The 24,790-nt window shown below is 42.3% G+C and overlaps 1 protein-coding gene across 1 annotated transcript in view; it reads right to left on the bottom strand.

Moving 5' to 3' along the window:
• Positions 1–24,790, bottom strand: part of tmeff2a (transmembrane protein with EGF-like and two follistatin-like domains 2a) — a 100,542-nt gene that overhangs the window by 51,436 nt on the left and 24,316 nt on the right. Inside the window, exon 3 of the mRNA XM_076111755.1 lies at positions 8,691–8,820. Within this exon, the coding sequence (XP_075967870.1) occupies positions 8,691–8,820 (130 nt within the window). The remainder of the gene's footprint in view (positions 1–8,690; positions 8,821–24,790) is intronic.

Below are 24,790 nucleotides of genomic sequence, written 5' to 3'. Positions count from 1 at the left end.
TGTCAGTGGACGTATAACGACGGTGAGGAATTGCCTCGAAAGCTGCATCGCTCTCGCTGAATACTGGGCCAATTAAAAAAATCCAGGTTGTAAAAATCCAGAAGTTTCCCTTTGATACACTAAGACATGTAGCTATGCTCCAACAAAGGCAGTGAAGAAGAAGACTGCCAGCTAGCAAACATGGATGCAAACAATGCCGATTTCTAAAGCTGGCTTGACAGGTGTTTAACGTAGCCTGAAATGCATTCAACACGCTTGTTGGATCTCAATGATACACAACAATGCATTTTGTTGAGTAACAATGAATGCAAATAGAAACTGCTACACCTACGTTGTACGTCTGTTTCAAAGAAAAATCCACATGGGCAACTTTGATGTTGGAAAAAAAAAAAAGATCTCAGTGCACACCCTGTTTTACCTCCTTTTACATCTGCAGAATTTCAGTGACCTTGGTACATGCGGTACACTGCATGTGCAGAGTTTCATGAAAAGGCTTAGCTTGAAGGATCAGGCTGAAGTCAGAAGGGGTTCAGGGGAGATCAATAAAAAGCTTTAGTATCTGTACAAGGGCAGAGGTTTCAGGAGAGAAAGACTGGCATTAGAAAATAGAACAAAATGGCAAGGGAGATAGGCACAAGCGTACTTTTCTGCCCACTTGTCTGCCAAATAAAGGGTCACAAAGAGGAGATACCGCGCAATTCTTTTTTTTGTGAGAGGCACAGAAGAGTGAGCAAGAGAGCAGAGGAGGTGTGCCAAGAGAGCGAGAGAGAAAAAAAGCCTGGTTACCTTTTTATAGACAATAGATGATTGAGGTGATTTTCTTTTCAGTTTCGCAACGATTGATTAGATGAGGGACAAAGCAGATAGAAAGAGAGAGGAACCTTCGAGGGGAACTATAATTAACCTCACTGTGCTGCTTACATCAGAGGCTGGACTGCATTGGGCACACACACACACACACACACACACACACACACACACACACACACACACACACACCAATGAACACACTTTCCACCTTCTGGCTTGAAAGTTAGGCTTCAGTATGGCTGCAGGGATGTCGACAGGCACTGCATGGCAGGCGGTTTTATGTATCAAACTACCTGTGTGTCCTTGTAAAAATGATTCTCATATTCTGAAGAGCTATCTTCGCAGTGAACCCTTGTAATGGATTTTTATTTTTTTTTTATGATACACAAGCAGCACCACTTCATTCTTTGTACAACAACTACACAACCTATATGTGCAATATCTACAACGGCAATGAGAGGCAGATTATTTGAGCTGGGGCAAGTACAACTAAGAATCTTCAGTATTCGCAGCTTTAAAGGCTACGGTAGCTGTCTGGGGAGATATAGAACAAGTTTTTGCACCTTTTGAAAATGATGTTCCATCAAAGCCGAACTTGATGGGAACATTTTCAGCTCAGTGGGAAACATATGGTTTTTAATCTACTGACCACAGGGGTTGGCGTATATCCCGGGATTCCGCAACAATCTTCAGCACCAAATAGCTTTCTAGATGGAACGCAGATCCCAAATTAAAATCTCAGAAGCGGCGGACCGTCCGGGGTCATCGCTATATCACACTATAATTTGCCAGAATTGCTGACGTTTCCTCCCCGACTGCGATTAGAGAAGACTTTTCAGGTTCAAAGCCCCAACCAGCCCAGTATCTCCTGGATTTATGAGCATATTGCTGGAATCTGCCTGGCACGATTTACGGCCAGTGCCAACATGTCAGCATTTATGTAGGCAGAAAGCGCGGTGGGGCTGGATGGCTGTCACAGGTCTGCAATGAATGCTTGCATTTCAATTGCTGACAGTAACTTGCCATGCTCAGACACTGCAGAAAGCACAAACTTTTTGTTTTTTGTTTTTGAATGCAGCCCAGGATTTTTGCAGAATAATCAGTCATCTATCCCTGCTGTCCGAGTCTGGAGATAGGGTTGTCCCAACCTAAAATGTCCTTCGGAAAGACCTTGAATCCCCTTCTGGGGCGCTGCTCAGTAGCTCATCTTGACCTCTGACCTCCCCAGAGGAGAACAAGCAAATAGAAAATCTCCCTACAGATCAATAACGTATTAGACTATCGTCACTTAAAGTGCTTAGAATTCAGATAGAATATGCAACAAATTAGCGCTGACAAGACCTGAATATTTTTTTATACACAGAGAATTGGTGTTGTATTGATGACTTCACCTGTACTGTATGTGACATTATAGCGACGCTGATTGTCATTTAGCTCCTGGTCTACTGCTAACCCAGAGTGCGCGTCTTAAATCATCATAAACATATGGCTCCTGTCATCTGTTGGTGCTCAGGGATTTCCAGAGCGACAAAACGGTGATTAAACATGTCATCAACATTTTAACAGTGTGTCAATTAAACCCTCTCCCAACTCCCCATCGAACGACTTCCTGGAAGTTACACTGTTGATATTTGCGGAATGGAGTTGGAAAGTGCTATGTGAGTGCTTGCCTTCGCTAAACTCCCTCCTTTGGGGAAAATAGACGGCTTCGTTTGTTTCACTTGGCCAAGCTAATGCTCCTCACTGCGCCGGGCTCACGCTTGATGTGATAGAAAAGTGGTACCATCCTGCGGTAATCAGCTCTCACTGGTTTTGTAACGCTGAGAGCTCTCCCCGCTATCGGCCTCTAAATCAGAACTTCCTTATCTGTTGGTGACATGAAGGGAATAAAGACCTGAAAGGACTGGAATAAAGGAAGTGTGAATTTGCTTCTCTGTCTGACAGATGTTGCACTGAAAAAGTCAATAATGGGCAAGAACACCCCACTTTGTAAGATGGTTCGAACCTAAACCTCTGTCGTTTAACATTGCTCAGGACGTTCACACTTTTCGACGACCGCCATCACCAGACGTTTCTCCTTGGGGCCCATAAAAACAGAAGGCTTTGGTGTCGCGTTCGTCTGTGCCTCAGTTTCGTCACTTAGCAGGAAACTGGCACCTCAGCACGCCTCCTGTTTACTGTTTGGAATGACAGCAGACTCTAACGTCTGGCCTCTTGGCCCTCAGCAGCATCCATGAGGGTTTGACGGGAGCACATGTGCTGTCAGAAGGTCTGTCATGTACAGTAAAGACAAGAAGCGATCTGGTAATGTGACAAGATGGGTCAGGCGTGTGTGACCGTGACGGTCTAACGTTAACGTTGTTTCTCACCAAACACAAGATTTTACATGATTACCTATGAACGCATCACGCTAACATTATAGGTTACGTTTGCTCAATACTCATGTTTACAGAATAAAACACGAACGTGTCATAATATAACTCAATGCAACTAACGTACGTATGTTAGCCGTTAGCTCTGTTGAGCAGGACTGCTAACAGCTAACGTTACTAGCTCTCCTCCTGCCGCTTTATTCACAATGTAGCATTATTAGGGGAATTGTCTATCATCTCTGGTACCTATGGTAAAGTAGAGAAACGAGTGCCATCCCGCTTTTTTATTTTGGCATTGACTTAAGTAAGTATCATTTTTCATGACATACCGTTTGCTGTAGGTGGTAATAGGTCATGTTTGCGATCACGTTAAGCATAATTACTTCATGAGGTACTGCTAAAACAAGTAAATGTGATAGGATTGTTTTTTCAACATTAACAATGCCGGACTCCTTTGTTTGTTTTGTGTTTTTTTCTACACTAATTCATATATATAACGAGGTTTTCCCCCAGAGATGTCTGTTTTAGGATGTTTTTCACCCCAGCAATTAAAAAACAAGTATTGGAACTGGCAAGCAGATATCCATTCCACTACTGTTGGAGCTAATGGCATTCTGGGAGATGGGGATGGAAAGGAGGACAGGGAGAGATCGAGAGAGAGGGAACAAGAGAGAGAGGTTTTTGTGCCAGTACATGTACAGCTTGGGTGAAGTAGTTTTGATGCTCGCATTACGTACAATTAGTAACTTGTATCGCTGGTATTCGGGATATCTCCTAACGTTTCCCGCCGTTGCACTCGTTTTGCGTTGGCTTAGCAGAGAGTATCAACTAAATGGCTAAGTGGTGAAGAGAGCCGAGAGGAAACACTTCAGAAGTAGCTGCCTGCCCTACTTTTCCACATGAAAGGGTTGTGTGCAACACTCGCTTACGTAAGAAAGCTCCCACACAGCAATCCCGTCGTGTGTTTAACTAAAACATGAAAAGCAAGCATTTGTAAATTTAGATATCCCCATGTTATCGAAGACTTCGTTACTTTCATGACTGTATTTACATTTCTTTTCAATTGCTTAGTTACAAATCTCCTCTTAATATACCAAAGTTGCAGTACATAGGGCGGCACTAATTTCAACAAAAATGAGTAATTTCCACCCATTTTATTACTGCATTGCTGTGGAGTTTTAAATACATTTAAACATCCCTTTATGTCATGTCATGATAGCTTGTTGCCATGGCAAATACGTCATTGCAGTATGTATTCAATGAGAAAAGTTCAAACGTATTTCGTTTTAATTTAACACCCCCTTAAATATATCTGTTTACCACTATTATATTTTAATGAGTGTATCCGTTCTCCACTGAAACCTGACTCCCCCTCTGAGGAGAGATGTTTTCTCGCTGCCTTTGACCTTTTGTAAGCTACTGCAAACAGAAGGCGATAATGCTCACATTATGACTGGAGATTACTCGTTAAAAAATTAAATGAAAAAAGCTCAATAAATGAGTGGAGAAACATAATGAATGCAGATGCTCCTCCACGGGGCTCAAGGACTCACTGAATGGCTTGATGAGTTGTGAATCACACACTCTGACCTTCAGTCACCAGATGTTAACACAAACGAATACCTTTCCCGGATTTCACAGCGACAGAGTGATGTCTGTCGGGTTTAATCGTTAGAGACGTTGCAAAGTTGCAGTTTGAAAGGCATGCATCAGCGCACATATCTTATTATTAACATTTAGCATAAAAATACTTTTTTTTGAGCAACTTAGTATGAAAAAAACAGTATACTATGAAAACTAGCACAGTAGACGATACAATAAGAACGTAGTATGGCACTGGGACACCAGTCTTTGCAGACTATAATTTCTGACCAGTAGAAATTAGTTAAAATAGTCTTTCATTATTATTACTAAATGTCTCTGGGCCACTGCTGCATTCATATTACATTCAACACATTTTCAGTCTTCTATCATTTATTTGTTTGTCTCAAGGGTCTTATTCAAGAAAGTTCTATTTTTTCCTCACCGAGTCACCAACCACATTTCCCAAGTTCCCCAACCAAATGGAACGACACAACCACACAAAAGTTACTTGAACGCACAATAACCCTTCACATGTAGTATTCAAGATAAAACCCACTGAGCTAAACTTAGAAGGAGGCGTGAGAGTCGGACTCCACTGGAATGAAAATTGATTGAGCCGAGAGAGGGAAGTACACTTGTTTTCACTGTGGCCTTGTTCTGGAGAAACGCCAGAGCAAAGAGAGGGTAACATGCATACTGTAGAACCACTGTCATTGGTTTGTTTTTTCAGAGGACCGCACCACAAAAACATCCTTGTTTGAACCCCGCGTTAATGTCTCAGAGGCGCTGCTTGTTGCATGGAAGATCCACAAATCCATATCACGCACACTGGCTTACGCTATCACATGGCTCGCAAAGGACCTCACACACACACACACACACACACACACACACGAGCACACACAACGAGCACTTTAGAGAGAGGCTGGAGGTTTCATGTGACCGTGCAAAAGTCCTGCCTACTGGCACACAGACCGTTGCCGCTGTCTCCGCACGTTCCCTCTGCTGAGCTGTGCCCGTTCGAGGGCCTTTTAATGGACTTCTGCCTGCTGCCTGGAACTGTAGCAACTGAGTCAGCGACTACTCGACTCGAGCCAGCGATGCCGTCTTAGCCTAAGCAGTGACTCACGTGGGCCTCGGAAACAGCCAACGCCACCTTGCCGGTGGATTCACTCATTCACAACTTACTCAGAACATGACTCACTTAACTGGTAGATTTTGAAAGAATCCCTTTGGGGGCGTGAGGGAATGCTTATGTTTTAAGTACACGCTCGTCCATTTGGATTTGTCATCACAGGATGCAACACATTAACGTGGGCCAAACCAATTTCCACATGTCCTTACAATATAAAAACTAGACGGGGTAAATAAAACACTGCCTGCTTTTGTTTTTAAAAATGTCCCAGACTGCTTGTTCAATGAAAAAAGGGCATAAATAGGAACCAGGCTTGGGCGGTAACTGTGTCTTCATACGTTTTATACTTTTCGCAAGCAGCGGGTACCGACGGTACCGACACATCAGTGGGCTGAACGGAGATGGTATGGTGGTGGCGGACTGGCAGTTGAATAAAATCATGTGGCAAAAAACTGCTTTTGTAGTTTGAAGAAGACCAAAAACCAAAAATCGCCATCTTTCTGAGATCTTTCAGCTGCCTGCTACACCGCAGAGACCGACCTCTGTGTAGCACGTGCTGTGCACAAACACATCACATCAAGTACAGCATCACAGAAAGCACCGCATCTGTATTTGTGACAGCACTAAAAATCATACTGTCAGGATTTCTACATAACCTTGTACACCATAATACCGTGGAACATGTATTATATGTATAATTACATTACACTAGTCATGGTGGTCATTTTCAAAAAGAAGGCTGAGTGTCATAATTACAACAGTCCCACCTTAAACACAGTCACCCGCATGGAAATCTCCCAATTTTACGAGGATCTCATTTCTACTGCTGCCTATAGAGTGAATCCATATAAGCGTTCCCAAACTTTTTTAATGACTAGGAACCTTTAACTTTATGGCACTGCATACGCTGAGCGGCACTGCCGGTGTTCATAACGCGGCTAATGAAGTGGCTGACCTTTCCCGACTGAAGGCGCCCACCGACTCAGCTGCTTAAACACCAAGCTATATCAGCAAACAGTAATCCCAATTATGTTAGATAATTACACAGAGGGCTTCTACTTTCCAGCCCAAGATAAGATGAAAACCATAGGTGATTGCTAATTGGACAGGGTATAGAAAAGGAAGTTATATTCTAATTTTTATTTAAAAAAAAGCTGGTTCTCAAAAATGGGTATATACTGTATTAGGGATAATCTACAACAAGCTATGCAGTTGTTGAACAAAAAAACAAGACGGAACCTAATCGCTCATTGATGTGAAGCAGAGGAGGGGTTTGCCCCTGTGGAGTATGTTGTTTTTATTACGGGAAAATTGTACCACGGCCACTTGTCAGCATATTATTTTAAGGCAAAACTCTTTAAAAAAAAAAATGTCTTGAAAGATTGCACCAATGAGTGTCCAGATTTTAACCACGACTCACCAGAATCAGCCAAGTCAATATCTTTTTCTACAACAAGCATATTTAAGGTAGATTTGAGCATCACAGTTAAAGAGAGTTTCCACCCTCTACTGTGTATCGTCTTTATTTTGCTCCATTAGTCATACGGCGAGGATTAAAAAAAGAAAAGAAAATCCAAGTGGGTTCACTGGATTCCTCGCAGAATTAATGCGAGCACTTTTTGAATTTTTTTTACATAAAAAATGTCTTCACATTCCAGTAAAGAATGAAGTGGCCATGAAGATGATGTGTGATTCAGCCATTGGATTTTCTGCTATGTTGAGCATGCCTCTTGGCAACAGTGTTACAGTAACCACCTATGACAATTCATGCCTTTTGACATTTATTTAAGCATTACGCAACGAAAAGGCCACAGCTGTCAAGCTTTCTTCAACTTTCTGTTTAACACACCAAATTGAAGTAAACTGTTTAATTAACTTGCGTAACGTTTGGCGGTTGAGCAATGCGGCGTTGGGTTCGTTGCGAGGACATTGTGTGGCTATGATGAAATTCTCCATCCGTTCAATGAGAACACTTGTCACTTGTCATGGAAGTTGTGCTTGTTACATTAAACTTGGGGAAATTACATCAGTCTGTCACCCCTGGCAAATTGTTTTTTCATCATGCTTTAATTTCTTTGAAGTACTGCATCACTCTGCAATCACTGAACCCTGTCCACTGCAAGTATCTCCATGTATTGATGATTAGGACATTTAAGCCTGAAAATTGAACTGCTGTATATACAACGTTCGATTAGCTATTTTTACCTTGAGTTATATTATTGCTATTTCAGTGGCCGGTAGATTTGGATGCAAAGACTGTGGTGTGTGTGTTCTGAGAACCCCCACAGTGCCACACTCGGTGGTTTTCCCGCTGCAGTTGTCTGAACCTGACACAGATAAAACCTGCAGTGAGGATGTTCACCCCAGGGAAGATGTTCCGAGGGTGGCTGAAAAATGCTTATTTCGGTTTAATCGAGACCTGTAGTGAATGGGTGAATGGGCGGGAAATCGTGACGGTCTGCGTTTGCTTCTGGCCTGAGACGTCTAGGGAACAAATATAAACTGTACACAAGGCGTCGAACTGTCGGAGCTCACGCTTAATGAGTCTCAAATTACCGTCACATTTTTCTGACGATGCTCTTGACGATAGCACATCATTTCTTGCGCGAAAGGTGCGATACAAATGCACATTCTGCGTTACATCCTCTACATGCTTCCAGAGTGTTATCTTCTTTCTCGAGTCTTATCTGTCAGTGTACGTGTGGTGGGCGCTGCAGGGGTGCGATTGTGATGAGCATTTGCTTGTTTATTCGTCTGCGTGGGCGCCATAATAATGTAAATGCACGTACCAGCAGGACAGGCGCCTTCTGAGATAATGAGTACTTCGGACTGCTGCTTGCAGGCGTCCCTGCGCAGGAAACACTCGTTCTGGTAGTTCTGATTGTTGGAGCCGCACACTGGGGCATAGTCGTTATTGCACTGCAAGAGAGGAGAGGAGAAAACGGGTAAGAACGTTACAATCAAGATGAATGTTTATTCAATATTCAGACATTCGAGCTAGGTGCCATTGTCTTGACAGGCTAAGGACTTACTTAACACAGCTGAGTGCTTAAGGGTCAACTCCATTTCATTAATGCCACTTTAGAAAACAATGCAAGGCCAATTTCTCTGCTCATCATGCAGCATTTTTTTCAATTGGAAAAAGAGAGATATTCTCAACTGCAAAGATAATCCACATATTGACAATGTATAAATACATTAAATCATTTGAAATGAAATCAAGAGGAAAATTCAACAACTTGAAACTTGTTTCGAACTTTCAAGACCCCTGAATGAAGATGATATAGGAATTAATACATTTTATTTCGATTTCGTAAAGCTTCTATTTCCTTGCTGTATTTGGAGATATCTCACTAATTAAGTTTTTCAGATGTTGGGGTATGAATGTGTAGTAGAAAACAGAACAATAAGTCCCTTTATGACACCATCAGAGGTCCTTTCAGTGCAAATGTGGTGGTTTCAAAATGTTTACGGTTCAGATTTTGACCTAAAAAGACCTCAATTTAACATTTTTGAATTCATGCTGGGTCCAGATTGGATTGTGCAAAATAAAATTATGCAATCACACAATGTAACAAAATAATGATATTAGTAATGTGTGAGTGAGAGTCAATGGTTGATGTGCGTTTGTTTTTTTGTCCGATACGCATGTGTAAGCTGTTTTGCCAGCGTGAAATTGTGATATTCAGCCAACCTTGGTGAAACACATGCCAAAGGTTATTGGTTGAACCTGTGCTTTGTGCCTCATGGATCAATTACCAATCCCCAAGGTAAAGCAGTGTTGTATACAAATACATACAGCAGTTAAATTGTGCAGAAAATCAAAGATACAGGATACTTTTATCAAATTGAAACAGACTGCACAGTTGGCTGTTTGACAATTCTATAAATCACGTTGTGCGTAACATATTGAAAACGTACACTATAGTGTACAACAACACAGAGGATATGAAGTCCGAACCGAGACGGCAAATTTCATTACTCCAGACAACCTTGCCTTTCACAATAAAAGCCTCAGACATATAGACTGTGTCACTGTTTACCAGAGGCAATTTAAACTCATCCAGAGCATTTCGCTCAAAGGAAACAGTATGAGTCAATAGAAACCTGGTCGATGGTCCTCTGCCTGTGAGAATCTATTCAAACCTTTTATTGAAAAGAAATCTGCAACTGTGACAAATTTGCATCTCTGCCGGTATGAATAACTTCCGACGCGAAATATTTGCAGGCAAGTGTTTTGCATTGTGGTGTTGAGTACATGAACACACTAATTTCTGCCAAAGTTAATACAGTTTGGTTTGTTCACTGGTTACAGTATGTACTTCCAACATTTGAATCAGAATTTGATGACGAATCTGATCAAACCAGACCCACACAATCCTGACGAAGCAGATTAACTGACTCTGAAATTCTTGAGAAATAATACCTACAGATGTTTTCTATTTTTAATATTTACCTATGTAAGATTTGCAAGACATTATTTTTAATGGGTAATATTCATGTAACATATTTCTTCAGAAAACAGGCCAGCATCTACTGCTGCTCTCCTCTGGTGTTGCTCCACTGGAGCAGTAGCAGGTTAAGTGACTTGCTCAAGGGCACTGAGCAAAATAGCTGCTAAGGTAGAGAAGAACACTACGCATTCATTTTCCCCACATGATTTGTTGGCTTCGGAGCAAGTTTAGATTTCTGATGACTGATGGCACCGAGCACCGACGAGTCTGTTTTCTTTTCCTTTTTTTTTTGGCCATAGAGGAGAGATACTCATTTGATTTGATATCGATTCCCCTGTACAACACCGTAGGAATAACACATGTGATTATTCAACTGTGAAATATTCCCTTCTATTCCCTGGAAAGAAGGAATGGCTATCAGAGGGTCCAGAGAAATTGTTGCTCCAAAGTCACATTCTATAACCTGATTAAATTCAAATGCTGAAAAATGAGCAATGTGTGAAAATGTGTTCCTGCTTGGCTGTGTGACATCACAAGGGCAAGGGGCTCGTTTGAGAGTCCCCACAGGAAGGAGGCTAAGGAGCTCATGGCTCTTTGTCTCCACTTCTGTTCCCCTTTAAATCTCTAATGGATTGACCTGGAATCTGCTTTCTCTGGGCCAAATCATCCGTCTGTGGCCTCAGAGAACATTACATGACTCTCCCAAAAAGCACATGACTGTGGAGAAGAATTGCCACACTCTATGAATGTTTACAGCCACATGACACTCCCAACTACAACGTAGTAGATACGTCCACACTAAGCCAGCGTGAAAATGCATCTTTGTCTTCTCATTTTGGCCCCCGGCTCACACTAAGCCCGAAGCCTGAGCTGCTTAAAAACATTCGCCAATGTGAACACATTTTAAAATGCCTTGAGTTTTAGTGTGGACGGGAAAAAAATGGGAGCTTTGTTAAAAGGATGGTGTAAGCCTGCTCCGTCTCAGTCAGGAGCTACGATGTAGTGAAGAAGCACACTTTGCCACCCATAAATCACCGTATGAGCACTCATTTTAAATAGCAATGATAGCCTATCACACAATACAGCTGTTGTCATGGACCTGTTCTTATGTCACAGACTGTAAATAAACCAACTGCAGTTTTAAAACCTCAAGTGTGACATTTTGACTGTGACCATCATGGTTTTTGGTCGTCGCCATCTTGTTTTTTTTGCTACCAGAAGTGACAGAAGAGGGTGGAGCTAAGTACAACCGAGCTCTGAATAAGACACTTTAAGGCAACCAAAAAATGGTACAACTAACTTTCATGAACTGAAAACACACAGACAACAATCAAACCGGACAATGCTGTGGTAGCGACCTGTCAATCACGAGATAGCCTCGGCCTAAAGCATACCCTGCTTTATGGTCTATTTTACTGGAAATGGGATCAAAATGAACATCATGCCGTATTGAAGAATACTTGAAACTAGAGATTGAGACCATAAACTCATGTTTACAATGTTTACTGAGGTCATAAATCAAGTGAGAAGTAGAGTCATTTTCTCATAGACTTCTATGCAATCAGAGGAGTCGCCCCCTGATGGCCATTAGAGAGAATGCAATGTTTAGGTACTTTTTTAGGCACTTCGGCTTCCCTTTTCAGATCCAATGGTTGCCGCCTGATTCATGCTCATTTGTCAGAACACATTAAGTAACATTTCATCGCAGTAGTACAGGAGTTACTGTTCACAAGGTTAACATAAAACTTTCATGACATTTCTTTTAACATCTTTTTTTATTTATTTAACGACGACTTTAAACCTTTGTCTTTAGCAATCCAAAGCTCGCATGTGTTACGAGAGAACGCTCACCTTCCTCAAGGCAGTTTCTCTCTAAAACAAAAAGGCCAGCCAGAAAATGAAATGAAGAATATTCATATGATTATCATGCTCGTTCAGGTCAGACAACAGAAAGATATGTAAAGGAGAATAGCTAAACTGAGAGTTCGGTACACCGAAGGTGATCACAGAGGGCAGGAGGGGTCTGAGCGGAATTAACGGAGACTCACCGGGTGTTGGTTGAGATCGTTTAGGTGTCTGAGTGTGGACAGAGATCTTTAAGCAAAGGACCTGAAAACAGCAGCGTGAACGCACATCGTATTCACACATAAACTGCTTTTTTTCAAATTCAGCTGGCTTGGCGAGAATGTCATCTGAGACACACAGACACACACACAAGGTCTGATGGCCGCGGGGGGAAGCGCAAAAAATAACGCGCCATCGATTCAGGAGCCCGGGAGCCTCAGAACGATCAAGTGCGAACACTGTCTTTAACCAGCTTGGGGGGGGGGGGGCAGAACGCACATAAAGAGAGTAAACGGAGGAGTATGGAAGGGGAAAGATAAACTGCACACTGGCTCTTGATCAAAGGGATTGAGATGCAGGAAGGAATGGCTGTGGAGCAGACGAGAGGCAAACATGATGAGTGAAATTGGACTTGGGGGGGAGAGAGAAGAAGTCAGTGGAAATGAATGAGAGTGAGACAGAAGGGGACTGAGGGGCAATGAGAGTAAAGAAAAATACAGACGTGAGACGCAGACGGCTACAGAGAGAGAGAGAGACAGACAGACAGAGAGAGAGGGAGAGAGAGAGAGACAGAGAGAGACAGACAGACAGAGAGAGAGGGAGCCCTGGCTCAACAAACTTGGCACGATAAAAAAGAGAAACAGTGCCTGAAGAAACCAAGGCACAAAAAAAAGAACATTATAAAATAAAATAAAAAAGAATGAGAAGAATAAATGGGGACAGAGAGAGAGAGAGAGAGAGAGAGAGAGAGAGAGAGAGGAATAGAAAATCCCCTCAAAGGAGAGTGGGAGAGAATGAAAAAATGGCAACCCCACAAAGGCGCTTGGAATAGCTTACTGCAGGGCCCGCGTTTTTCTCTTTTTTTTTGCCATCCTCTATCCTTCCCCTCTGTCTCCCACTCGCTTCCCCTCACTCTCACACTCTCTCCCATCTGGCTCAGGCTGTTCTTAACCTGGGGACTCTCGCTTTATGCCAGACGTGATGCAACGGAAGGGAAAGCTGCCCGGCAGAACCCTGCGGGTGTCTTTTAGGAGTGCCTTCTTTTTCCGTGAAAACTCCCCCACCCCCCTCTCTTGATCTTTCCCAATTTTTTTTGCCTCTCACCATTCTGCGGAAAGGAGAGGAGTGACGGGAGGACGGGTGATTTGAAAACCTCCGTCTCCCTCGGAGGAGGTACAAAACGGAGGCAGCTGTGTGCGGATTACAGTCTCCTCCAGAAATACTCATACGTGGGTATGAAGGAGGATCCTGTGTGTCGTGTGGGCCTCTTAAAGCATGTTGGGTACATCTCTTTCATACTTAAGGTGAGGAGGACCAGAAGTGAGCGGCTTAGTCAGGTATGGTGGCGGACACAGATTGCCAAGCAGAAAATGAGACAAGACATAAAACATCTTGACTTGACGCTTTCAACTGATCTTTCAGCCGCTCTAGTCAAAAAAACCTCGACACTTATCTGCCAAGTTCTTATTTACTTATCGGGGACTTCTCTTGATGTGACAGCGGGGAAGAGAGTGAGCCGAGGTTACAGATTTCAAAACTTTTCAAACTGACTTCTTTACACAGCACATGACCGTATTAGAGACAAAGGCGTTCTTGTTATAGCCTTTGTCGGGGCGCTGCAGCTTTGATCCTCGAATGCCTTGATGACTACCAGCGTGTGATGTTGGCACTCTGCTAATATAAGCTTCGTCAGCTGTTGCACTCTACTGTAAGTCGGCCCCGGATCACTGTCAGCTAAATGTAAATAAAACAAGACAAAGGGGCCAAAATACAAAAAAAAAAAGAAATCGGAGATGTTTCTATGAAAGATAGGGTCCATTCGAAGGAAGATTCTGAAGGAGATAAAAATGAAGTGGGTATGTTAATGAGAGCGGGGTGAACAAGACAGACGGTGAGAAAATTTTATCCTCCACAATTGTGTGCAGACAGGGTAGCGGGGGCCATTGGCCCGGGCCATATGGCAAGGCCTTATGTGCCCGCTGCCTCGGGCTTTGCGAAAGTCGCAGACATGGCCTTGCACCTCCGCTGTGACAAAGCCTGGACAGTCGTGCGGCGTTTCCACCCAGAGCGCAGCGACAGCAGAGGTGTCGACGGCCCCCGTGCGAAAATGTGCTTGTGCTCTTTTGGTGTGACCGGAGCGGCTTAGGGACGGGACATATGGAAGAGAACGCACGTCCGCCCATAGAGGTGAACGTCCGTGCACTTCAGCATACGTTGTTCTTTGGAGATCAAATTTGCTGCATCTTGTATGCAATTAAGTTTGTTTCTATTCTTTCGTATCCCTTCCCACCCATTCTGTTTGGGTTTTTTTTTTGTCACGAGAATTTAGTTTCCATAATCCTCCTGCAGGGGCTGCTGTGGATCTGCCTTCCCTCAACTCTCTTCATCAAAGTTCCAAAAGCTAAGCTTTGGGGCTGCAGCCAGGACCTGTTGTCTCTCTACCTGCCTGGGATCGGTGCATCTCACGCATGCACAGACACACACACACACACAAAGTCTGAGCACTTTTCACAAAAAAAAAAATAGGCATCCGTGCCTTACCAGGTCACAACAACACACAACAACCTTGCAAAACAGGCAGCACCATCATCATTCATGCTGTGCCTCCCAACGCTGACTTCGGAGAGCGTCTGACATAACCGCCGGCTGACAGGGGTGGAACAAAGACAGGTGGTGGGAAGAGGATGGGGGAGGAATGCAGAGAGAGAAAAAAAGATGGTTTTGAAGAGGAGGTGGAGATGCAGGGAGGCCGGCGGGGTGAGGGAGCAGAGGAGGTAAAGAGACTGAAAGGTGGAAAAAAAGTGGAAGTGACGGAGGCGGACGGATGAAGGCAACGACAGGGACGAGGAGGAACGGCGCAGGGGATGGAGGCAAGCGACGGGCGCGGGAGGAAACTCTACGAGTGGGAGACAAAGGAGAGGAGAGATGCGAAGTGAAGGCGAGTGCAGGCATCGGTGCGTGACTGTGCGGCGGAGGGAAGGGGGCCGTGCCAATTTGAGGGGGAGAGCTCTGCGAAACGCAGCGAGAGCAAACATGACAGCACATCAGCATCAATGAGCGATACAACAAACGAGTCATCCGTCCGTCCAACGGAGCTCCGCTCCACCCAAACCCTGCAATCTCCACATATGCAAAAAAAATTATCAGACAAGTAAGATATCTACTGTACAAGATTGCACGATCACTGAATTTGACGTTGAATGGAATACTATAGTGCATCATTAGAAATAACAGTTTTGTAATCATAAAAATCAAGTTTATATTTTTAAAATCATGTTTAGGTTTAGATGCAAAGTCAAAAATCTGAACTATAAGTCCAGACGCGAACAAACGAAGCTTGATAGCTTGAAAAGCAATCATTAAAAAGGGAAAAGGTTTGTGTATACGGCTTATAAATATGCAGCTGTCTCGTACGTAACTGCCTTCGATTCATTTTGACAACACTAAAATCTCACGGCAATATACTTGCATTGATGAACAACGGCATGACGTTTAAGCATGGCTTTAAAGCTGGTGGCATTGTTGAAACACACATCTGGAATTATAGGTGGCGCAGTTTTAAATAAGGGCGACAAATTTGTAAATGGAGTAATATTGTGTTATGACTCCCCACGCCGTTGATTCAGTGTAATAATAAATGCCAGAAAAACAACTTTACAACCATCAATAGCTTGCTATAGATAATACATAATAGGCTACTTTGCAATCCATCTGTCCGGATGAAGATTGTAACAAAGTAGATATCCGATTGCGTTTCCCCCTCGCTCAGGAGTCCCTGCAGACTGATGGTCCCTGCAGTGTGGCCTCAGTCCGCCCCATTGGTCTGATGCCAGGTGACTATAGGACTTTAAATACCTTCACAAGGTGGGCACCCAGAGGAAACAACTTCACCATGAACTGCCTGAAGCCATGTTTGTCAATGCAGAGGAGCAGATTTCCAAAGTCCCTGGGCTCCTTATGGTCGATGAAACCCTCTTTCAGACGAAGTGTCTCAACTCAAGTGTTTGTTTTTAAAGCGAGCTTCGTCCTGCGTGACGCCCACATTACTGCAGTCATCGGATCTAGCTATCATTTCATCCCACGATCAATTTTACCCTCACTTTCGGAAAGAAACGAACAACCGCAATATATCCCAGACAACAGTCACAATACTGGCAGAGATCTCTACTCTTTCTGCCTTGGCTTGACCACCATAGCCGACTCCACTGTGGACACAGCACCCAAGCTGGCCTGGTTCAGCGCCATGCTGTCCAACTGACAATCCCCCTGAATGTTTGCTTCACATTTTCTGATCCCAATCTTTGTTCCAAGTACCTGTTTAATCCTGTTGATGCCAAGTACGATCTGGTATTTTGAAATGATCTATATTTTTTTCCTTTTATAACACAGGTATGTGGCACAGTTGGTGTGAAGTCGGCCTACATTAAAATGAGTAAAACCAGCAGCGCTGCGTCTACTTTCTCTCCCGACATGTGAAGAAGTGGGCAGAAAATGACCAAACAGCTGCATCAAAGCGTTCCACCAAGACAGCAGGTGCTCTACAGTACTCGTACTCTTCCTGAGTACTATGCTAATTGCAGGGAAAGTCAGCAGCGGCAACACACTGCAGCAGAGCGCAGCATTCACGGCTAATGTTTCAGTGCACAGATGCATAAAGATGAGTGGCTAAGCCTCTGGAGCCCTGTTAGGAGGTGTTTCAGTGTGTGATCATTACATAAAGGGTTACAATACGTGGAGATTTTGGAAATTCATGGGTGGAATTTGAAAAGCACGGCTCGACTCAATGAAGCGCACACGGACGCTACTGTACTTTGGACAAGCGAGGCAAAAAGCCACAGTTGGTGTTCGGGTGCAGGGGGTGGGAGAACATGCCATGTTGCGCTTCACGCCTGTCCTTGGCATTGGAATTTGGCATGAAATCATTTTCAGAAGTCAATTATATTTCACAAAATCTTTCATACGATATTAGCGCGGGACACAAAATGCCAAAAATATGTGCTTTGTGCTCTGCATGCGGACAATATCATGTCCCCACAACGTATTGAGAACTGGCTTAGTTAAAAGAAAGAATAACAGCCGTGGCATCATTTTCTATACCTCAGGGGTTTTCAATACACATTCTGCAGGGGTTAGTTAAACATCTCTCAGCTGCCAGTATGTTGACCCTAAGGAGTACCACGTCAACCAGCAGGAGCTCCCCATTCACCAATCAAACCACCAGAAAACCATTGCCATACTAATAAGCTGCTGTTGGCCAATTAAGGCCAATTATGAAGCGCACACTGCCAGGTGCGAAACACTCACATAAGGTTGCTAAGCAGTAAACGAGAGCTACGAAAAGATCCATTGGTTTATTTATAATTCTAATGACAAAGGTTTTAGTGACTCCAGAAGTGGAAAGAGGAATAAAGTGGAAGTCTGTTTATAAAGATGCATCAGTTATACGTACATCATACATACTGTATGTGTATCAGAGCAAGCTGGTGCATTGCTCCTCTATTTTTAAGGAGGAAAGGGGAGATCAAAATACATAAAAAATAGTAATTGGTTGAAATAAACCATTTCCCAAATCTCAGTATCATTTATGAAATATTTTCCTCTCTCCTTTGAAAAAAAAAAATCAATCATTGAAATGTGGACTGCGGAGAAAAGTGGTGGTGGGAGTCAGAGGAGGATGAGCTCCTGCTGTCCTCCCTTAGGGCCGGACCTCCTCTATCAATTTAATGTAATACTTTTTTTTTTTCAAGGAGATTGGCCAAAACATGTAAAATGACGCTCCGATGACGATCTCCAAATGTCATTGTCGGTTCTCTCGCGCTTTGCACATGATGAACCGTCAGTAAAGCGATGCTGTTCATGATCATACGGTTGCAGATTAGATGAGAAATATTTACGTGCAAATTACTTTTCCAGGATGTCCACTCTTTTCTAGAGGATCATTTCCCGGGACCTTTCCAGGACATTTTCAGTGATGATCCAGCTGGTATGACAGACGAAAAATATAATACTGTACTTAAATATACTACCATGAATAAAGGAATGGAATAGTTACTATGACTATATTACGAGATAATCAATTATAATTTAATTTAATTTAATATTATAAAAGATTTTATTAAAATGCTCGGAGATTATGTTACATCAGGCTCTTGGCTGAGCGAAGCATTATGTCACTGTACAGATGCTCTGGTTATGACACAATTTAAGTTGTAAATAGTTTGATAATTGTCACCCACGAGAGATTACAAACAATTCTTGAAAAGAAACTCTGACTGTGTCCTCAAACACAAGGTCTACAGACTCCCCTGTGACGTTGCATTCAGACAGCAGCTGCACAAGTATCAACAGAGACCATATCACAAGCTAATGATATGACTGGCTCGGTCGGGGCAAATTTAGAGTGCACAGCGAGGGACTGTTGCACATGCAGGCAATGTGGCAGATGTTATTCACTGAGAAAGGCCTTAACTAAAATGGACTTACTGCGGCGGCCTTTTCCGTCAGCGACTCTTAGTCCCAGGACAGCCTACTGCTATGGGCTGACATCCAGGCTGAATGCCTCCACTACCAGTGTGTCACGCTCAGGCAAAGACTAAAGTCTAACTAGGTCCATCTATCTCAATAACAGTCCTGCAACTTAAAACCATGTGCAAAGTCCATGCTGACTTTTAATCACCATCTAAAGTGTTCTCCGTCACCCCAATGGCCGACTCGAAACACTCAAAGACTACACATTACTATGTCTCTACCGCCTCACTGTGTGGAAGTGACTGGGAGCTTTCTTCTATGCGTAAGGCAACATCAGGCTAGACTTAAACGTCGCTGTCCTAACTCTATAAAACAAAATGTAACAAATGAATAAATACAAAATCAATTTACTAAGTTGATATTTATCATTAAACTAATAAATCATGCACCAGCAACTTGGGAAACAATTTTTTGATATTAACAGGAATTATTGAAGCGTAAACCTTTTTAAATGCAGCAACAAATTGATCGAGACTTAAACAGGAATTAAAAATTCCAGCATATAATGTATATGGTATATAAACATATAGTTGAATTAAATAGGTCAGGCCCATTGTCGTCATTATCAGATCCAGATGATACTCTAATTTGATTTCCAGTGAAGATCACCACATAAAACTATGAAACATAAAACACTATTTATGGGCATAATTGCGATTAGTATTGTTTGTGACTTTCTTTTTAAACTTCCTGCTTCGCACATATAAGCAAAATTCATCCTTAAAAGTGCTCATCAAAAACGAATACAAATTGTTGTCGTTTGTCATTTTTAGAATCAATATAAATATCAGTATCGGCTTCAGAAACCCGGTATTGGTCCGGTTCTTCTTCTCTAGTTGCGTCCACTCCCCCGTGACTAGTTTGGGACAGCCCTTCATGTGAAACAAACAATTGAAAGGTGGGACACAACCATTAAGGAGCCAACAAAATAGAAACAAACAGTCTAGATGATGCAACTGCAACTTGTACAAGAAGGCCAGCTCAACAACTTTTACTGGAATGCTCACATCTCCAGAGAATGAGTGTGCATATGTGGGCCTGTTGAGTATCCTCCTAACTACAGAGTCAGTGGCTCAGAACTGCTGAAAAAGGGGATTTCATTCCGCTGAAGGACACTCTCGGGAACCTTTCTGTGCAAGCATCTCAAGCACCACCCAAACATAAGACAGGGGTTTGAAACACTTCACTACACCGCGATCCCTTCATCAGCATGTGTGGCATATAGAATGAATTTCAAGGACCGCGTTGACATTTTCTGAGGGCAAAGAAAAGTGTTTCAAGACGATGGAATCCACTGATCCCAGCTGAGAGCTAAGGTGCTGTGCAATAATGTATTACATGGCCTTCAAATCCTTCCTTTAGTCTGAGTTGGAGACACACCGACTGCAAAGTTTATTATTATTATTTTTTTTTTAAGTCTGACTTCCCGATTCGAATATTTACCAGTTACGATTTTCTTTCGAAGAGCAAGGTTCCAGACTAACTTTTATCCCCTCTGTCCCGGAATCGTCACGAAAAATAATTGCAGCCGTCCCGAAGTTATTGTAAACCTTCAAATATTCTAAATATTATCATTTTACTTATTGTCATCGATAGTGGTTATATGCACAAAACACACAAAATGAATGATTGTATTTTTATTTAAATACTTGCTTTGAATAAAAACTCTTGGCATTAGTCATTTTAATTATGTATTATAAGAGTGAGTGTTAAGAAGTTAAAGGGATGATAATCCCATCTCTAATATCTACCTTATATTGCTGTGAAAACATCTCCTTCAAACAATTGTATTTATTCATGTTTCTCTCCAAAAACACATTATAAAATTACATTCGAACACGTCATGATAGAGTCATAAATAAGTTTTGCCTAATACTTATTTTCTACTGAATACAGCTTGAATGCGTCATAATGCAAGTCAATGCAACCTCTGTTAACGTCAGCTTTTCAGCTCTGCACTACATCGTTCCTTTTGAGTCTATAAAACACCGTTTTTCATTTACCAGTTAGTAATTACTTGAAGTCTGGAGGAAGACGAGGCCGAGCCTCCACAGCCATCATGCTCAGATCTTTAATGTTTGATGCTTTTGCAATAATCTTCTCATAGAGCACTTGTTTGAAATGCAATTTCAGGCTTTCTCTTGTTTTTGTTCTGTATTCTTTTTTGGAAAAAAACAAACAAATCTGCTCCAAATAGAAGATGTATGGTGGGTCATACACACTAGCTCTGGCTGTATGAGGAGGCCACAGACAGACGAAGACGTATAGAAAACTGCCAATTTGTGATAAATTGAGGTAGAAGCGGTGCAATATAACAAAGCGTTAAGAAGCAATAGACTTCTATGGATCCACTGTATACTACATGCTAATGTCCTTTTGGACTCATCGATCATCACTGCAGAGCCTCATAAACATAAAGAGTAGCCATACACCTTGTACAATTAGAGTGAGGAAAGTATTAATTAAGTGGCTAATCAAAGACATTACTGAAACTCAATCCGTTTCATTCATAATTAGGTTTCCGACAGGAGAACAAGGTAAGTTTCCTTTATGCAATTAAGATGCACGTGTCCTCAGGAGCCCACAGTACTATAGTCCCACCAGGAACCAAGAGCAGCCAAGCTTTCCAGACATTAGAATAGATGATGTAGAGACATCAGAGGAGACGTGAGTTGTGAAAGTGTTGATCAAAACAAGGCCTGAAACACTGTTTACAACCGGTGCTCGAAATCTCTTGATTTACCGAGACGAGAGCCTACACGGAAAATCAAATCAGCAACAGAGGGTCAGACAGAGAAAAAGGTAGAGACAGACAAACGCATGTATCCACAGAAACAAAGAATATATAGATGGAGCAAGAAGGAAGCTAATATACCAGTCACTTCTTAGAGAGCTGACAAAGGAGAGGCGCCTAAATGGTCAACAAAACTGCATTAAGGATGCTGTGTAAAGACGGCTATTCCTGTCTTCTGTTATAAAAGGTGCATATTGAAGACATCACTGTCCACGGTGTTTTCCAACAAAACTGTCCAGAACTTTGTGCTAAATTCAGCAGAACATGTGTCACGAACATGTGCAGTAGTATTTGGAACGACCCACCAAAAAAATAACGGTGATGTTACGATTAGCTGGTTCATGCTGCCCTCTATGGGCTAAATATCCGGGCAGGACAAGTATGGAAAAATATTGATGCAATAATCATCAATGTGGTGCAAAAGGCAACATTGAACAAGTTATAACCCTCGATATGAACACTCAATATTTACAACACACATTAGTCCAGTAGCTATGACAGTAACGTTATATTAACACAACCACACACAGCTAGCTTTAAACTGCATAACAGTAGCGCTAACGCTGCTAAACTTGCATTTTAGTAATAACTGCAATATTTGGGACCTAACAATAGAAACATTTAACAAAATTAACGACAATGATGAATACCAACTTAAAGTTGTATGCATGCGTGTACATGTCCACAAACAAGAGCTAACTAACGCGGCACCTTTAGCTTGAATCATAGGTTTAAATCATGAAAGGCGGTTCAGTCCATTACTACCACTGCTAGGGGTGATGTGGAATAGTCCAAATCGCAGCGGAAACAGGGTTTTTGCTGTTTTTTTTAAATTTTAGTTTGAAAATAAAGTTATAGTTTCAACTCATGAAAATACATTTGTACAAGAGAATTTCCAATGGTGATGATTGTGGGAATCATTGTGGCGGATTACCTAATCGATACGCTGATGTCTGAACAGGAGAAAAACTGATGTAAGATCAGATCAAATAAAGATATAGATGAGATAATACCGTGTTTATCCTGAGGGAAATAGCTGTGCAGCAGTTCACATGACTTATTTGACACAATTATTCAATTAATCCTTTTAACCTTTATTTTTATAGCGCGCCATATTTCATTCGCAGTATTTATCCGTCAGATGATCTTTCTCTTTGGCCTAGAAATCCTCAGGTTTCTGGACTAAGCCATGGATATTCACTGAACCAGAACAACTAGTGGTTGATGTTAACAATGTATTCCCATTACTCTGTAATTGTTAAACTGTATTTTCATTTAATCCCAACACACACAGTTTTTTCTGCAGTTTTAAAAACATCAGTCTGGGAGGACTGAGGTTCTCTGTTCTCATTCTCGCCTGCTCATGCTGGGAAAATCTGCACACCGAATGATCGATGCTTTCGACAGCACCTTCGCAAGCACACCTGACAGTATTGCTCCACTCAGGCCAAAACAGTCATTACGTGGTAATATCACTGCGATCCTTCAGGTTTTCAAATTATTTTCTCTCTTTTCTTTTTAAAGAGCAGCAGAGCAGCCAAAAGAAAATGGAAGCATTATGGCGTCGATAAAGAATCAATAGTTACCTACAACAACGCTATTCACTCAGCAAGTGGAGCTGATGTCTGTACTCTGCAGGGGTTTGTTTCACAGGCTGGATCCTACTCCACATTCTTTTACCTTTTCTACTTAATGCAACTGAACCCACAGTTAGCCACACCTTGGAGCAAAGTAACCACTTTTGCAGAAAATGGCAGTTAGTTGTGAGTCAATTAGCTGTTAACTCCTAAGATTTATTCAGTGTTCCATTTTAAAAGGCAATTGAGGGATTTTTCCAAAAGAAATGTAATTAAATCGTGGCTTTTCTGTCACTTCACACCGTTAATTGCATCACACGCCGCTCTAACCGAAACAGTTAGCGGTCTGACATTTAACACGTCCCTATTGATTCTTACCCTCGGCGTAAAAAACCTTCAACATGAATGTTTGATGTGCGTTTCACATATTACTGAAGGAGAAGTCTTGATTAGCCGTGAGGTATATATGCTCATGATACTGTACGTCTCAGTCAGCACTCTTCCCCGTATGATTCCCACCACCAAAACCTCTTGATGCACAATGCTTAGCGGTGCAGTGCGCACAGATAGTCGGAGGCTTTTGCATCAATGAGTGCATTAGCGTTATCTTCTCCAAAGGCCAGTGCAGCGTCAAAGGCGCTTTCACTTATCGTGTCTGATTAGACCTCTTCGGAGGACTGTGTGGGCGTGTGCAGACTGCGGTTGATTGACATCTCTATTAAATTTTTTTTCTTTTCATTTTGCTGCAGCGGTTCGGGTGGAAGGATAACCTCTTTTTCATTCGCTTAACTTCATGACGTTTGGTTATAATTCCTGGAATTGTTCGAATAAATGTCTTTTGTGAAGAATCTTAGAAATGCTCCAAAACAATATTTCATTCATGCCCCAGTAAGATGGCATCAGCAGACCACACCCATGTATGCATAGGCAGTATTCAGAGTCATCGGACAAATGCAACTCAAATGTGAATTCAGCCCTTTATTGATCTAAATGTCTGCCGTGCATATCATTTAAATATGGAAGCAAATGCAGGAACAGCAATTGTGTTCTTGCCGATTTCAAATGTATTTTCAGCTTGGCTCATAAAGAAGCGTAAACTGACATTTTCACAGAGCATTCCTCTGAGACTGCTGTTTTTGTTTGTGTGTGTGTGTGTGTGTGTGTGTGTGTCTACATATCAGTATGTGCTATAGACTCCCACTGGGAAAGCACCGCAATCCTCTATCTTTGTTTTCAGCACTGTGCCGAGTTACACCCTTTAAAATGTAAAGAAATGGTGCTTTTAAAGCGAATTTCAAAAGATACATTTCAGTTTAAGTAACCACATCCACACGATGCACGTTATCAGCGATTTTGCTGCATGTGCTGATGGTTAGGTTGCCCGGCCTTAGCGCAAACACACACACACACACACACAAAGGGAGACACATGCATACAAAGACACATCCTTCATCCACGGAGACCTGACTGAT

Source organism: Anarhichas minor, unplaced genomic scaffold (genome assembly GCF_050575085.1).
Source record: "Anarhichas minor isolate MPS153535 unplaced genomic scaffold, ASM5057508v1 ptg000004l, whole genome shotgun sequence".
NCBI classification, from domain to species: Eukaryota; Metazoa; Chordata; class Actinopteri; order Perciformes; family Anarhichadidae; genus Anarhichas; species Anarhichas minor.
The sequence above is the reverse complement of the archived record's forward strand: the minus strand, read 5'-3'. Positions and strand labels throughout refer to the sequence as shown.